Source organism: Centropristis striata, chromosome 23, assembly GCF_030273125.1.
Source record: "Centropristis striata isolate RG_2023a ecotype Rhode Island chromosome 23, C.striata_1.0, whole genome shotgun sequence".
Taxonomy (NCBI): Eukaryota; Metazoa; Chordata; class Actinopteri; order Perciformes; family Serranidae; genus Centropristis; species Centropristis striata.
In genome coordinates, this window is record NC_081539.1 from 3,051,665 (window position 1) to 3,070,136 (window position 18,472).

At 37.9% G+C, this 18,472-nt stretch overlaps 1 protein-coding gene across 1 annotated transcript in view; it reads left to right on the forward strand.

The window, feature by feature from the left end:
• Positions 1 to 2,308: 2,308 nt before the first annotated feature.
• The window catches only part of snx7 (sorting nexin 7), a 51,294-nt gene continuing 35,130 nt past the window's right edge, over positions 2,309 to 18,472 (forward strand). The window contains exons 1-5 of the mRNA XM_059326911.1: positions 2,309 to 2,479; positions 12,088 to 12,267; positions 14,244 to 14,354; positions 15,516 to 15,674; positions 16,841 to 17,039. Coding sequence (XP_059182894.1) covers positions 2,396 to 2,479; positions 12,088 to 12,267; positions 14,244 to 14,354; positions 15,516 to 15,674; positions 16,841 to 17,039 — 733 coding nt within the window. The 5' untranslated portion in view covers positions 2,309 to 2,395. The remainder of the gene's footprint in view (positions 2,480 to 12,087; positions 12,268 to 14,243; positions 14,355 to 15,515; positions 15,675 to 16,840; positions 17,040 to 18,472) is intronic.

The following is an 18,472-nucleotide window of genomic DNA, read 5'->3' on the forward strand; positions in this document are numbered from 1 at the left end:
TGTCTTTTTTTAAAGTAATTTTGTGTCTTTTTTTCTGTCATTTTATGTGTTTTTTTATTAATTGTGTGTGTTAGTGTTCCTGCCTCCAGCGGCCTCCAGGTAATTTGAGTTTGAGTCCCATGCTTTAAACATTACTTATTGTATATTTTAAACTAACATACTCTAAACAGTGCATACATTACAATGAAATTATCATCATTCATCTTTAACATTTTTTTTTTTTTAACTTAAATTATTATTGCTGAACTGGCCCTTATTGGCCCTTACACTGAATGATGAAATTGACAAATTGATTTATTGCAAATATATATATATATATATGGTACAAAAACTTTGAGGGTACAAAGGTAAGTGGTGAACTGCCAGAGGTAAATAAAAAAAGGTAAGCTTAACCAAAACTGAAAAATAATGTACATTTCAGAATGATACAAGTAGGCCTTTTTCAGGGAACAAGAAATGGGTTAACAACTTAACTCTATGGAGTCTTGGGCTATTTTGTCCATTTTTGAATTCTTTTCATGTCTTTGTAAGTCATTTTGTGTCTTTTTTTGGGTCATTTTGTTTCTTTTTTTAGTCCTTTAGTCCAACATAAAATGTGATTTTTAATCTTTTTTTTACTTTCAAAACACTATCATGCTCAATAAAGAATTTTAAATGTTGCAAATGTGCATTAATTTCAGAGTACACTGAGACATTAAACTGCATCATTTTCAATTCAATTCTGGAAAAGTTGGTGTGTTCTAAAACTTTTGACCAGTAGTGTATATATATATATATATATATATATATATATATATATATATATATATATATATATATAACATAAATAACATATATGTAGGCCTATGTATTTGTTATATATATAGATATATATCAATATAACATTAACACATTCATATATATGTATATATGTGTTATTTATGTATACAACAATAACACAAACTGCACATTAACTTTAGTACATTGTGCTTCAACAGTCAGGAAGTAGCAGCAACAGTTGGAGAGTTGAAGGACTTCTCTTTTCTGACAGCAGAGTTGTAGCCTGCATATAATCCTTTCTGTTTAATAACTATTAGTTTTAATATTAAGATAATGTACAGTAGATCTGCTCCAGGTCTTATTGTGACCAGTGAGTCTGTATGAAGCTCCAGGTCTCTGTCTGTTCTCCAGCTGATTACTGGGACAGATCTGTGTTTGACTCTTCCGCATCTGCGTGTTTCAACATTCAAACTGTGTCAAGAGCCGAAATATACAGCTCTGTACCGGAAGTACTCACATTGTTCGCCAAAATAAAACCTAAACTTGTTTTTTTTAAACGACTCCGCTTTTTTTTTAAAAACGACTCCGCTTTAAAAAAAAAAAAAAAACATGCCGCCCCGTCCACCCTGTCTGGATATTATATATCTATATAAATCTTTTAATTTTTTTATATATATAATCAAAAAAAAGATAATAAGATTTTATATATATATATATATATATATACATACACATATATATGTATATGTGTCAATTTATATATATATATATATATATATATATATAGACACACATATACATATATGTATATATGTATATGTATATATATATATACATATACATATATGTATATGTATGTGTATAACTATATATACATATATATGTATATGTATATACATATATATGTATATGTGTATATATATGTATATATATATGTATATGTGTATATATATATATGTATATATATATATATATATATATATACACACACACATATATATATATATAGGACGTGTTGTTGTTGTTCTTTATATATGTATAATTTAAAGAAAGATTATATATATAGAGATAAAATAAAAATAACATATACATAATCTAAAAAAAGATTTTATATAAATATATATATATATATATATATTTATAAGTGTTAATTGTAAAAAAAAGTTTTGTATATATATATATATATATACTGTATATAATCTATATAATGTTATAATATTAAACTATATGATATGTTATATATATAAAACCTTTAAAAGAGGTTAGACAAAAAATTGATGCATTACAAAAATCAACATCACACTGGATGAGCAAAAACACCTTTTAACTGAGCAGATATAAGCTTTGGTTAAAATGAACACATGTACAGGAGACATAAAAAAAAAGACACGACATGCATGTTGTCACATATCACTGTCGCAAAGAAAAAACAGAAAATCTCTCGAATTGTGACAAAAAAAAAAGTCGCTCCGCAGAATGCTCGCATTGAAGGCTTTTATTGTGAAATGCGCTGGAGGAAGTGGCTCTCCGGTGCGTCTGCGCGTCTTCTTGCTGCTGTGAAGTTGTAGTTAGTGAAGTTAGTTTGTCTCCAGGTTAGTCTGATGACCACAGCTCACTGAGGCTGTCTGACGGAGAGATGAGCGCACAGACGGGACACCAGGACTTCTCGGGACACATGTTGGACCTGGACGAGGACGAGGACCTGGAGGTTTTCACCAAGGTGAGAAAATAAACAGGAAAACTACCGAGAAACAGCCTCGGGATCAACACATCCAGCTGCAGTTGTTGCTACGTGGATTTGACCCCGAGGACTCAAACATACCCAAAACCTGTCAATAATAATCAGTTTAAAGTTTATTCTAGTGTGTGTGTGTGTGTGGCGAGAAACACTGTGACGTAGAGAAATAAGGAAACTAAATGTGGATCAGCTGATGATGTGACCTTAGGACCGACTGGCCTCTACTGCTCTCTGCTGCTGCTCAAAACTACTATTAAATGTTGGATTATTAAATATCTGTTCAATAAGCTGCAAACCTGTAGAATAGCTGTTATTATAACTTCCTGAGATGATGAGCTCTGGTTCACCTGTTGGCCTAGAAAACCACTTGAATGTGGTATTAAATTAGTGGCCATTTGTTGCAAAGTGTTTCTAAAGACTTGATAAAGGCCCAGAGTGTGTGTTGTGTTGCTAGAAGAAGTGAGACATGCTTAGTACTTAGCAAAAGTATTTCAAACAACTGCATAAAAAGTTGACAGTGTGTGTATATGTATCTATATATTTATATATCATTTATTATGAGTTCATACTGCCTGATAACTGCCAGTCCACATGTTGTTTTTGAGTTTATTATCAGTAGAAGAGCAGAAACAGGAATGTGACACATTGTACTTGACTACAGATTGTGTGTGTGTGTGTGTGTGTGTGTGTGTGTGTGTGTGTGTGTGTGTGTGTGTGCAGCATCTCTGTATCCATGTGTCTTTTTTTCCATCCACCAAACATCTATCTACAAAGCAAGAAGCGTCTCTCTCTCTCAATTTTCAAAATATGATTATTTACGTGGTCGTGTTGCGGCATTGCACTGTTTCTGATCGGACGCCTTTTAGCGGAGCTCCGCCCCATTGTGTGATAGACCTACACCTGGTCAGTAACACAATTAGTGGTAACCTCACCTAGTGGTAACCTCACCTAGAGGTAACCTCACCTAGCGGTAACCTCACCTAGCGGAAACCTCACCTGGAATTAAACTCACCTAGCAGTAACCTCACCTAGCGGAAACCTCACCTGGAATTAAACTCACCTAGCGGTAACCTCACCTAGCGGAAACCTCACCTGGAATTAAACTCACCTAGCAGTAACCTCACCTAGCGGTAACCTCACCTAGAGTTAAACTCAGTTAACCTCACCTAGTGGTAACCTCACCTAGCGGTAACCTCACCTAGCGGTAACCTCACCTAGAGTTAAACTCAGTTAACCTCACCTAGTGGTAACCTCACCTAGCGGTAACCTCACCTAGAGGTAACCTCACCTAGCGGTAACCTCACCTAGAGGTAACCTCACCTAGCGGTAACCTGACCTAGTGGTAACCTGACCTAGAGTTAAACTCAAATAGAGTTAACCTCTCCTCGCGGTAACCTCACCTAGAGGTAACCTCACCTAGCGGTAACCTCCCCTAGAGGTAACCTCACCTAGCAATAACCTCACCTAGCGGTAACCTCACCTAGAGGTAACCTCACCTAGCGGTAACCTCACCTAGCGGTAACCTCACCTAGAGTTAACCTCACCTAGCGGAAACCTCACCTAGAATTAAACTCACCTAGCGGTAACCTCACCTATCGGTAACCTCATCTAGAGTTAAACTCAGTAAACCTCACCTAGCGGTAACCTCACCTAGCGGTAACCTCACCTAGCGGTAACCTCATCTAGAGTTAAACTCAGTAAACCTCACCTAGTGGTAACCTCACCTAGTGTTAACCTCACCTAGCGGTAACCTCGCCTAGCGGTAACCTTGCCTAGCGGTAACCTCACCTAGAGGTAACCTCACCTAGCGGTAACCTCACCTAGCGGTAACCTCACCTAGCGGTAACCTCACCTAGAGTTAACCTCACCTAGCGGTAACCTCACCTAGCGGTAACCTCACCTAGAGGTAACCTCACCTAGTGGTAACCTCACCTAGCAGTAACCTCACCTAGCAGTAACCTCTCCTCGCGGTAACCTCACCTAGCGGTAACCTCGCCTAGAGGTAACCTCACCTAGCGGTAACCTCACCTAGCGGTAACCTCACCTAATGGTAACCTCACATAGCGGTAAACTCACCTAGCGGTAACCTCAACTAGTGGTAACCTCACCTAGCGGTAACCTCACCTAGCAATAACCTCACCTAGCGGTAACCTTGCCTAGCGGTAACCTCACCTAGAGGTAACCTCACCTAGCGGTAACCTTGCCTAGCGGTAACCTCACCTAGAGGTAACCTCACCTAGTGGTAACCTCACCTAGAGGTAACCTCACCTAGCGGTAACCTCACCTAGCGTTAACCTCACCTAGCGTTAACCTCACCTAGAGGTAACCTCACCTAGCGGTAACCTCACCTAGCGTTAACCTCACCTAGCGTTAACCTCACCTAGAGGTAAACTCACCTACAGGTAACCTCACCTAACGCTAACCTCACCTAGCGGCAACCTCGCCTAACAAAAGAAACACAGAGCTAATGGAAAAATGGCGAAGCGTCAGGGAGACAAAAATGCTGAATATCTCAAAAAGAAAAAGAGAGGGTACCATGAAAGTCACATTGAGTTCAGCTTCATAGAAGCAATGGACGATGGGGGGGTCGCCAAAGTTTACAATGGTAAAAATGTGGGTCCCTCAAGAAAAAGGTTGGGAACCACTGGTTTAATAACAGGTAAACATGTTAGGCTAAGACTGGTTACTGGTGCTTTAGTTTATCAACATTTAAAAGGAAATAGGCTGCATGTATTATTAAAAAGATATAACGTATTACAGGCTATAGTGAATGATTAAATCCACGTGTAAGAGGATTTTCTCTGATGTGTGAATGTTGGAGGATCGTGTGAAGGAGCTTTATACTGTGTTACTGTGTTTGTGCTCAGCTTGATTTAGGTCAGAATGTGAACAAAGGGAGGTGTCGAACAAATCTGGAACAGAACTGCAGCCTCAGTCTACTTAAGGCATATTAGGGCCAAGTATGAATAAAAATGATGGTAATATTTCGAGAAAAAGGAGAAAGAAAAAAAAGTTGCAGATTTGAGAGATTTAAAGTAGCAAATCTGCGCGAAAAAAGTTTCAGATTTACGAGAAAAAGTGGCAAATTTACTAGATTAAAGTGGCAAATCTACAAGAAAAAAGTTGCAGATTTAAGAGATTTAAAGTAGCAAATCTGCGCGAAAAAAGTTGCAGATTTACGAGAAAAAGTGGCAAATTTACTAGATTAAAGTGGCAAATCTACAAGAAAAAAGTTGCAGATTTAAGAGATTTAAAGTAGCAAATCTGCGCGAAAAAAGTTGCAGATTTACAAGAAAAAGTGGCAAATTTACTAGATTAAAGTGGCAAATCTACAAGAAAAAAGTTGCAGATTTAAGAGATTTAAAGTAGCAAATCTGCGCGAAAAAAGTTGCAGATTTACGAGAAAAAGTGGCAAATTTACTAGATTAAAGTGGCAAATCTACAAGAAAAAAGTTGCAGATTTAAGAGATTTAAAGTAGCAAATCTGCGCGAAAAAAGTTGCAGATTTACGAGAAAAAGTGGCAAATTTACTAGATTAAAGTGGCAAATCTACAAGAAAAAAGTTGCAGATTTAAGAGATTTAAAGTAGCAAATCTGCGCGAAAAAAGTTGCAGATTTACGAGAAAAAGTGGCAAATTTACTGGATTAAAGTGGCAAATCTACAAGAAAAAAGTTGCAGATTTAAGAGATTTAAAGTAGCAAATTTACTAGATTAAAGTGGCAAATCTACATGAAAAAAGTTGCAGATTTAAGAGATTTAAAGTAGCAAATCTGCGCGAAAAAAGTTGCAGATTTACGAGAAAAAGTGGCAAATTTACTAGATTAAAGTGGCAAATCTACAAGAAAAAAGTTGCAGATTTAAGAGCTTTAAAGTAGCAAATCTGGAACAGAACTGCAGCCTCAGTCTACTTTATCACAGTAAACTCCAGGATCAGGTCCTGATCAGAGCCACAGTCCTCATGTTTATTAATGATCGTGGTTCAGAACCATAAAATAAGAGACGACAGTGAGACTCGATGTGAAAAGTGTCAGCCGGTGAACCGGCGTTGTCAGGGACAACAGCGTCCATATTTAAAGGTTTTATTATTACCTCAAGGGAAGCTGTTACTTGGCCTTAAAACACCACATCCACATTTCAAAATAAAAGCACTGTGGCTGTGTTGATTTCTACCTTGATTTCTAACAACATTTCAACCTACACAGAAAACAATTTCAATCAAAACAGTACAAGCACAACACAGTCTAAGTACTCATATTATTTACTTTTAATTTTTTAATTTAATTTTGTGTATTTTTTAAGTAATTTTTTTTTTTTTCTGTCATTGTGTCTTTTTTTTTTAGTAATTTTGTGTCTTTTTTTTAATTTTTTTTGTATTTTTGTGTATTTTTTGGGGTCATTTTGTGTATTTTTTGGTCATTTTGTTTCTTTTTTAAGTAATTTAGGTTTTTTCTGTCATTTTGTCTCTTTTTTAAATAATTTTGTGTATTTTTTAAGTAATTTCGGTTTTTTTTCTGTCATTGTGTCTTTTTTTTTAGTAATTTTGTGTCTTTTTTGTATTTTTGTGTATTTTTTTTGGGTCATTTTGTGTATTATTTGGTCAGTTTGTTTCTTTTTTAAGTAATTTAGTTTGTTTTTTTTTAGTTGTAATTTTGTGTCTTTTTTTGTTTGTATTTTTTGTGTATTTTTTGTCTTTATTTAAGTAATTTAGTGTTTTTTCAGTCCTTTTGTGTCTTTTTGTCATTTTGTGTCTTTTTTTGGTCATTTTGATACTGCCTCTAGCGGCCCCCAGGTAATTTGAGTTTGAGACAAACATAACAAAATAATCTCCTTTACTGCAGTGGCACAAAAAACTAAAACAGCATACAGTGTGATATGCTGATTCACACCTCGATTATAACTATATTTAAGTTAAGGGCCAACCTTTATTTTGTGAAATTTTTCAACCCTAGTCAGACCTGTCCTGTCCTGACATCTTTTACTTTATTCAGAGTAGAAATATTCTGTGTGATCTGTTAACAGGCTGCAGCACGACACTTCCTAACTGTCGGAGGAAGCACTTGATGCACGTCACATGATGGTTTTACTTTAACTGTTCCATTTACAACAAGTCACCGCCATCAACACATGACACCTGGTGCAAAGGTTCACATCCTCACTGAGGAAAGATGCAAAAATGCAAAGATTAATCTCTGGATTTTGGGAATTCGGATTAGACGATACACTGCAAAAAGTCAGCTCTTAAAAACAAGAAAAAAAAGTACAAAAATTAGGCGTATTTTGCTGAAAAATAGCAAATTTATCTGCCAATGGAACAAGAAAATTTGGCTTGTCAAGACTTTCCAAAACAAGTAAAAATATCTAATCTTAATGAACCCACAAATATCTTAGAATTAGTGTATTCTAACTAATAAAAAGTGACTTTTTCTTGATTCTAATGATATACACGTGACCTATTTTCTCAATATGTTGAAAAATATTCTTGAATTAATAATCAGTAAATGCTAGAGCCATCATCTTGACATAATGATATGTGTAGGCATTATATTTCTAGAAACCAGCAAAGTCAGACTAAAAAACTAGTCAACTTTTCTTGATACAGCTACAAATATTTTTATCTGTATGTAGATCAGGGGTCTCAAACTCAAATTACCCTGGGGGCCGCTGGAGGCAGTATCAGAATGACAAAATAAGACATAAAATAACCAAAAAAGACACAAGACTACTAAAAAAAGACACAAAATTATTACAAAAAGGAAAAAATACACAAAAAAAAACACACAAAATTACAATAAAAAGACGCAGAATTATTTAAAAAAGACCCAAAATGATTAAAAGAGACACAAAACTATTTAAAAAAGACAAAATTACCAAAAAAAGACACAGAATTACCAAAAAAGACACAAAATTATTAAAAAAGACACATTATTATTAAAAAAGACACATTATTCAAAAAAGACACAAAACTACCAAAATAAAGACACAAAATTACAAAAAACACAAAATTACCCAAAAAAAGACACAAAATTACCAAAAAAAGACACAAAATGACAGAAAAAAAACACTAAATTACTTAAAAAAGACACAAAATTATTTTAAGAAAGACACAAAATTATTTTTAAAAAGACACAAAATGAACCAAAAAAAGACCCAAAATGACAGAAAAAAAACTAAATTACTTAAAAACGAAACAACATGACCCAAAAAGACACAAAATTATTTTTAAAAAGACACAAAATGAACTAAAAAAAGACCCAAAATGACCAAAAAAATACTGAAAATTTCTAAAAAAAGACACAAAATTATTACAAAAAAGACACAAAATGACCAAAAAAAGTAATTAAAGGGACCTTCCACACACAAAACAGTAAAGTGCCATTCATATAAAACTCACATTAAAGTTTCATATCAAGGTGGGGGCCACAAAATATCGTCACGAGGGCCACAATTGGCCCGCGGGCCTCAAGTTTGAGACCCCTGATCTATGATATTTCATCTTACTCAGATCTATGTTTGATGTCTGAGTGTCTTCACATGTACGTTTGGTTGAAATCAGCCTGTTGTTTCCAGAGCTGCTGTGTGCAGTAAGAGCAGAGAGAGGTCAGATCCCATCACGCTGGGGGGCGGGGCTGTAGTGTGGAGTCGTGGCGTGCGGGGGGGGGGGGGGCGGGGCTGCTGACTCAGCAGCTGCTCAGCTGTTGCCAGTGGCAACAGGCTGCAGGCCTGAACCACTACACTTCACTGCTGTTTGCATGTTGGATCATTTGAATAGAGACTAGTTGTAAAAGTCTGTTTACAATGAATGATGTCACCATTCCAGTAGAGATTCTCTCCCTGTGGAGCGTATTAGCATGTTAGCATGTTAGCATCAGGTGTTAGCCTCTTACTGTTACCTGCTGCTCTAAGATCCACTACATACACCGTAGTGATGGGGATCTGGTCTCTTATTAGTGATCCGGATCATTTGTCTCAGCTCACCAAGAAGAGCCGCTCTTTAGGCTCCCAAACGGCTCTTCATATTACCACTTATACCAGGGGTCTCAAACTGGCAGCCCGGGGGCCAATTGTGGGCCTCGTGATGATATTTTGTGGCCCCCACCTTGATATGAAAGTTTAATGTGAGTTTTATATGAATGGTGCTTTACCATGGCGTGTGTGGAAGGTCCCTTTAATTACTTTTTTTGGTCATTTGTGTCTTTTTTAAATAATTTTGTGTCTTTTTTTAATAAATTTGGGTCATTTTGTGTCTTTTTTTAAATAATTTTGTGTCTTTTTTAGTAAATTTGTGTCTTTTTTTAGTAAATTTTGTTTCTTTTTTTAAGTAATTTAAGTTTTTTCGGTCATTTTGTCTTTTTTGAATAATTTTGTGTCTTTTTTTTAAATAATTTTGTGTCTTTTTAAAAAAAAAAATTGTGTATTTTTAAAATAATTTAGTTTTTTCTGTCATTGTGTCTTTTTTTTTTTTTAGTAATTTTGTGTCTTTTTTGTCTTTTTGTGTATTTTTTGGGGTCATTTTGTGTATTTTTTGGTCACTTTGTGTCTTTCTTTTGTCATTTTGTTTCTTTTTTTTAAGTAATTTAGGTTTTTTTCTGTCATTTTGTGTCTTTTTTAAATAATTTTGTGTATTTTTTTAAGTAATTTAGTTTTTTTTCTGTGATTTTGTGTCTTTTTTTGTAATTTTGTGTCTTTTTTTGTATTTTTTGTGTATTTTTTGGTAATTTCTTGTCTTTATTTAAGTAATTTAGTGTTTTTTCAGTCCTTTTGTGTCTTTTTGTCATTTTGTGTCTTTTTTTTTGTAATTTTGTATCGTTTTTTTGGTCATTTTGATCCTGCCTCCAGCAGCCCCCAGGTAATTTGAGTTTGAGACCCCTGATATAAAAAGAGGAACTATTTCTACATGACATGGCATTTTACCTGAAATGTTGAACGTGTTAAGTTGGGAAATTGGTGGCACATATTTCTGTGAATATTGATTTCTGTTTCCATTCACACATGACCCCACGCAGGAAGTGTTTCTGAATACTTCAGAGATAAACTGCATGTGTGCAAAACAGCTGTCCATGTTGAGGAGCGCTGATTGATGCATGGTTTAATAAGCAGTATGTCCGGCTGCTGGAGTCAGGATGGGCCTATCCAGGAAGAAAATTTGCTAAAAGTGCTGCTTTTCTGCAGAGCTGACGAGCTTTAATGCCTGGAAGCAGGACAATGGTGCATCCTGCTGATTTGTCAGGACGCTGCTTTGTACAGAAACAATGGCTGCTGATGTGTGACAGAGTCTACAAAGATTGTACTGAGGAACAGTATGCTCAGAGATTAATGACTTGGCTTTATGCTTACTTTTGTTTTTGGTCATTGAAACCACCAAAAGACAACACAAGAAGGCATCTTTTTCGTTTTGACACTAAATATGGCACAAGCAGATTTAAGAGATTACTTTTGAATTTTGAAATACAGGGTGTACTTGGAACCTAAGAAAGATGGTTTAATGTAGGGGTCTCAAACTCAAATTACCTAGGGGCTGCTGGAGGAAGTATCAAAATGACAAAAAAAAGACACAAAATTACAAAAAAAAGACACAGAATTACAAAAAAAAAGACACAAAACAACAGGGAAAAAAACTAAATTACTTAAAAAAGACACAAAATGACCAAAAGAAGACACAAAATGACAAAAAACACACAAAATGACTGAAAAAAACACCTAATTACTTAAAAAAAAGACATAAAATGACAAAAAAAGACACAAAATGACAGGAAAAAACTAAATGACTTAAAGAAGTAACAAAATTACCAAAAAAAGACACAAAATTACTAAAAAAAGACATAAAATTACAAAAAAAGACACATAACAACAGGGAAAAAACTAAATTACTTAAAAAAGACACAAAATGACCAAAAGAAGACACAAAATGACAAAAAACACACAAAATGACTGAAAAAAAACACTTAATTACTTTAAAAAAAAGACATAAAATGACAAAAAAAGACACAAAATGACAGGAAAAAACTAAATGACTTAAAGAAGTAACAAAATTACCAAAAGAAGACACAAATTTACCAAAAAATACACAAAATTATTAGAAAAAGACACAAAATTACCAAAAAAAAAAAGTAATTAAAGGGACCTTCCACACACAAACAAAACAAAAAAATACCAAAAAAAAAACAAAAATAATGCGTCTTGCGTCTTTTTTGGTGATTCTGTGTATTTTTTTGCCATTTTGCGTCTTTTTTTGTAATTTTTTGTCATTGTGTGTCTTTTTTTAAAATAATTTTGTGTCTTTTTTGGTAAATTAGTGTCCTTTTTTTGTAACTTTGTGTCTTTTTTTGGTCATTTTGTGTCTTTTTTAAGTAATTTAGTTTTTTTTCTATCATTTTGTGTCTTTTTTTAGTAATGTTATGTCTTTTTTTTCTCATTTTGATACTGCCTCCAGCAGAGAACTGTGTGAGAATGTTTTTCACTCGTGTAACTAACTCAAACTTGAATCCCGTTGCAGTAAAAACCTGCACCACTGAATGAAGAAAACCAACTAACCAACATAAGTTGTATAACTTGTGTTTGTCATTAATCTTCTGTTATCTCATTGGTCCAGAACACTTCCCTGGCAGATGGAAGCTCCATGCCAAACTCTCCCAGCTCCATGGTCAACCACTACAGACTGGAGGAGGAGGAGGAGCAGCAGGACACCAAAGACCTCTTCATCACTGTTGATAACCCAGAGAGCCACGTCACCGCCATCGAGACCTTCATCATGTATCGAGTCGTCACCAAGGTGACGAGGTCTTACCGTGTGTTCAGACCGGACGCATAGCGAATTTTCGCGTCGCGCGAGTAGTTGAATTTATACGCGTCACTCGCGCGAGTAAATAACTCGCGAATTTTCACCCAAGAGACTATTTAGCGCCAAATAATTCCCTCCATTTCATTCTGTCATCAACCATGACACAACAGATAGCTGAAATCACATTGTCACAACTTACCAGGCAGACCGGTGACCTCACTCACCCTCCTCCAGGCAAGATCTTTATGGTTCCGGTTGCGGTAGGAGGATGATGATGTGTCAAAAAGCTCGGGAAGCCCACAGACCGCAACAATAAGTTTCTCCTCCATTTTTCCGGAATAGGCGGGTTCCCGGGATGCATGACGTCACTGTCGTCCAGAATCTCAACGCTGATAGGCTGTCCCGACACAGCGTCACGCGAATATTTCGCCAAAGTTGAATTTATTGAACTCACGCGAATTCGCGTTGTTTCATTCGCGCCGCGACATTCGTGTCGCGCGAAACCCGCGATTCGCGCCGCCGGCAAAAATTCGCGTCTATTCGCGTGTTTGCATTGACTTTGTATGTAATCTTGTCGCGCAAAATATTCGCTACGCGTCCGGTCTGAACACACTGTTAGTGTTCCTGTGAACTGACCCTTTTTATCAAGTGTCTCACAGCTGGAGATTAGTGCCAATTGGCCAAAAAATCTCAGAGTAGAAACCTTTTATCACCTGTTGTTACTTAAAGAACCTGCAGCTTTTCAGCTTTGATGATTCTGTCACAACCAACAGTTCTATAGGAATACAATAAGATTGAAGCTAGCGTAACTGTATCCCAAATCGGACACCGTTCGGCTGAGATTCTATCAAAATCTCACATTAGCTTCTTAACGGGCCGGCGGCTCGTTAAGACGAGTAAGAACGAGTTGAAGCGGCTCAGTCCTCCTGCAGCAGTCTCTCCAGAGCCAGAGGGGATGTTAACCCCTTAGCGTCCAGTCTGCAAATTGATAACAGGCTAACAGTTAGCTCTGTAGCAGTACAGTGTGTATATGCTAACAGATGGGGCAAGCAGTACAGTGTGTATATGCTAACAGGCTAACAGTTAGCTCTGTAGCAGTACAGTGCGTATGTGCTAACAGGCTAACAGTTAGCTCTGTAGCAGTACAGTGTGTATGTGCTAACAGGCTAACAGTTAGCTCTGTAGCAGCACAGTGTGTATGTGCTAACAGGCTAACAGTTAGCTCTGTAGCAGTACAGTGTGTATGTGCTAACAGGCTAACAGTTAGCTCTGTAGCAGCACAGTGTGTATGTGCTAACAGGAAACTCTGTAGCAGTACAGTGTGTATGTGCTAACAGGCTAACAGTTAGCTCTGTAGCAGTACAGTGTGTATGTGCTAACAGGCTAACAGTTAGCTCTGTAGCAGTACAGTGTGTATGTGCTAACAGGCTAACAGTTAGCTCTGTAGCAGTACAGTGTGTATGTGCTAACAGGCTAACAGTTAGCTCTGTAGCAGTACATTGTGTATGTGCTAACAGGCTAACAGTTAGCTCTGTAGCAGTACATTGTGTATGTGCTAACAGGCTAACAGTTAGCTCTGTAGCAGTACAGTGTGTATGTGCTGCTGCTGCAGGAGGTGTTCACTTAGTGTATGTTCTGTTTTTTTACAACAAGCACCAGACACTAAAAACTGTTCCTATTGTTTGTTTAAAAGTAGTGCAATAAAAATACAGATGTTTTCCCTAACATGATGAATAATTGTGATTATCACTATGGCCATAATCGTGCAGCCCTACAGTCTCTATATTTATTTTTTTAATTTTTGCCCCATCTTATTGTACACGTAACCAATAAAATGTAATGGAAGTGCTTCTTAAACATGAATAATTCGTACTGGGACACTTGATGAATATGGACTCAGGTCTGTGTGTTGCTCTCTACCAGCTTCATAGTGTCTTAATAAAGATATGTGTCGTCTCTCTGAGCAGACCACGAGGAGCGAGTTTGACTCCAGTGAGTACGAGGTCCGCCGGCGCTACCAGGACTTCATCTGGCTCCGAGGCAGACTGGAAGAAAATCACCCGACACTCATCGTCCACGTATGTATCAGCACACCACACAGCTGCTGAACTCATCTGTTCTGGCTCTTTGAGCTCTTTCACCACAAGTCACACTTACTCAACTTTACTGCCAGACACTTTCCAAAGCCCTCGGTGGAGGTTTAGGATTTGTGGAGCCTTTTTTTCTTACCATCCGAGATTCCGTTGGTTTAACATTTATTGTCATTCAGTAGGAAAATCAGCTTGTAGAAACCTCAGACGTGCTTATTCCACTACAGAAATATTCATAGTTGTTAATGCTAATGTGATAGGAATGTACCTAAATACAGATACATTTATCAGATATTCAATGGTCATGTACTCTTAACAGATGAAAAACATGAGATTTTTTCCAGTAATGACCTTTTCAAATACATTTTTCAACATTTTTTTTTAATCTTAACCTCCTCATTACATGCACAATCTCCTTGTCTAGAAATACACTCCAGACAAATTTAAAATTCATCTGACCCTCCTCCTATCACATACACAAATAAGAAACACACAGGCCTATAAATTTGAACTCCACCCCCCCTTTTTACTGTCTTTTTAGTTGGGGGCAGTGAATTTTCAGTCCAGTAGATACCACATAGGACTAAACCATCTGAAAGCTGGTAAGGTACTCTAGTAAGATTTTTTACTAGTGATTGAGACCATAGTGTCGTAAAAAAAATTCTGAGGTAATAAATCAAGTGAGAAGTTTTGTCATTTTGCATTGGAATGAATGGACTAAAATGTATTTGCAGCCATACTCAGCCCCCCCTGCTGGAATTTTCAGTAGAATGCAGCTTTAGGCACTTCCTGATTTGCCTCCCTGCTCAGACCAGGAGGTTGCCGCCTGGTTACCCCCAACACTGTTTGTTACACAGATTTGATGCCAAATATGTAATAAATATTTCTGACCCTTTAAACTGATAAAGATGGGCAGAAATCCTTCTAGAATACCACCTTTTATATGCTGGTGGTTTAAAAAACTGTAGACATTTTGGAGATTACTGTATTATCAGTGATTGAATGACACTTCTGTTCTGGAGACTGCTGAGAGACCCCCATATTATCAAAAATACAGAGGAAAAACATTACATGCTGTGTTGTGCAGTGTCTATGTTTGTCCAACACTTCAGTTTATAGTGTTTAATGTTTGTGAATGTGTGTGTTCAGCCGCTGCCTGAGAAGTTTGTGATGAAAGGCATGGTGGAGCGCTTCAACGACGACTTCATCGAGACCAGGAGGAAAGCTCTGCACCGCTTCCTCAACAAGATCTCAGTGCATCCTATTCTGTCTTACAGCCAGCACTTCAAAGTCTTCCTCACTGCTCAGGTCTGTCTCTCCCTCTTCTCCATCAGAAAACTCCTTATTCAAAGTGCAAACTACTCTTTGACAGTTGCAGTATTTCTGCTAACGTATCACCTAGCGGTAACCCCACCTCGTGGTAACCTCACCTAGCGGTAACCCCACCTCGTGGTAACCTCACCTAGCGGTAACCTCACCTAGCGGTAACCCCACCTCGTGGTAACCTCACCTAGCGGTAACCCCACCTCGTGGTAACCTCACCTCGCGGTAACCTCACCTGGCAGTAACCTCACCTGGCGGTAACCTCACCTGGCGGTAACCTCACCTAGTGGTAACCTCACCTGGCAGTAACCTCACCTGGCGGTAACCTCACCTGGCGGTAACCTCACCTAGTGGTAACCTCACCTAGTGGTAACCTCACCTAGCGGTAACCTCACCTAGCGGTAACCTCACCTCGCGGTAACCTCACCTGGCGGTATCCTCACCTAGCGGTAACCTCACCTAGCGGTAACCTCACCTGGCGGTATCCTCACCTGGCGGTAACCTCACCTGGCGGTATCCTCACCTGGCGGTAACCTCACCTAGTAGTAACCTCACCTAGCGGTAACCTCACCTAGCGGTAACCTCACCTGGCGGTAACCTCACCTGGCGGTAACCTCACCTGGCGGTAGCCTCACCTAGCGGTAACCTCACCTCGCGGTAACCTCACCTCGCGGTAACCTCACCTGGCGGTAACCTCACCTGGCGGTAACCTCACCTGGCGGTAGCCTCACCTAGTGGTTACCTCACCTAGAGGTAACCTCACCTGGCGGTAACCTCACCTAGCGGTAACCTCACCTAGCGGTAACCTCGCCTAGCGGTAACCTCGCCTAGCGGTAATCTCACCTAACAACAGAAACACAGAGCTAATGGAAAAATGGCGAAGCGTCAGGGAGAAGAAAATGCTGAATATCTCAAAAATAAAAAGAGAGGGTACCATGAAAGTCACATTGAGTTCGGCTTCATAGAAGCAATGGACGATGGGGGGGTCGCCAAAGTTTACAATGGTAACAATGTGGGTCCCCCAAGAAAAAGGTTGGGAACCACTGGTTTAGACTACTGTAAACATATTGTAGCTTGATCAAAATGAATGCACAGCTTGATTAAAGCTTATGTGTGTGTGTGTGTGTGTGTGTGTGTGTGTGTGTGTGCAGGAGCTGGTGTCCCATAAGAAGCAGGGTCCAGGCTTCCTGAGCAGGATGGGGGAGACGGTGAGGGCGGTGGCTAACTCGGTACGAGGCCTGAGGAGCCGTCCGGAGGAGTTCAGCCTGATGCAGGAGTACGTGGAGGACTTCAGCACCAAGATCTGCTCTGTGGACAAAGTCACCCAGAGGATCATCAAGGAACAGAGAGGTACGAAAGCACAGGTCTTCATTTACACAAGTTATGGTCTGCACTGTTTGGTTGAGTCAGGACCAAGTAATCAGTGATTGGTCAGTTGGGGAACTCACTCTTCTCTTTCTGTCATTGTTATGGAATTGTCTCCAAAATAATGGTTTTTAGTTTTTTTTCATCCAGCTATGCATTTTGAATCTCTGCATATTTCTGCGTCTCCATGAACGATGGAGTATTGTCACCAGCCCTTTAGGTTCATGGTGTGGATATGTTTATTTCAAGTAACCAATGCTGCTGTCGCCTAGACTTGATCCTTTGGGATTTGTCAGAAAAGACACAAAATTACCCAAAAAAGAATCAAATTGACCACAAAATGACACAAAATGATCAAAAAAGACACAAAATGACCAAAAAATCACATAAAATTAAGCAAAAAAGGACTCAAATTGACCCCCAAATGACAAAAAATGACCACATAAAGACACAAATAGACCAAAAAACACAAAATGACCCAAAAAAGAAACAAAATGACCAAAAAAAACACAAATTCACCACAAAATGATCAAAAAAAGACACAAAATGAACCAAAAAAAGACACAAAATGAACCAAAAAAAGACACAAAATGACCAAAAAAGACATAAAATTACCAAAAAAGACGCAAATGACCAAAAAGACTAAAACACATTAACACATGAACACTTTAACACAGTGGAGACAGAGCTGACTTCAAAATGATTTGGCGACCCCCAGAAATCATCTTCCGACCCCAATTGGGGTCGGGACCCTAAGGTTGAGAATAGCTGGTCTACTGCACTAACTACCTCACATAAAGTGTCCCAAACATGAGATTTAGCAACTTGGCCTTCTATTTCTCCCGACTGTAATCTTTCCCTCACTCCGTCTTCCATCTTCCCCACTTCTTTTTATTCTGGTTTGTTGTGGCTAGGATTGGGGGAATCTTTTGGTGTAAGCCCAGCAATAGGCAGAGGATAGTGTGTTGATCATTCATACTTACCAAATGATTGAGAAAATAGTTCAGTAAGGCAAAATAAGTATAAACCACATACGTTACACATCACTCCAGTATTTGTTTCTCTCCAATGGTTCCATGTTACTTAACCCTTTGATGCACAACAGGGGTCTAAAGTGACCCGATATGTGTGAGTTTTATGTTCTATATCTTTGCAATAAATTATGTTCATCATTCAGTATTCCAGGTTTTCCTCAATTAGTTTGTGTTTTCCTAATTTTATGTTTTCCTTTATTCATTTTTTTAATAAAATTCCTTTTTGTGTCACTACTCTTCTAAAGCACAACATGGTGAAAAATGACCCATATCCATTTTTAGCTAAGTAGCTTGCTAAGCTAAGTATTTAGCTAAGTAGCTTGTTAAGCTAACTACTTAGCTAACTTCTTGGCTAAGTATTTAGCTAAGTAGCTTGTTAAGCTA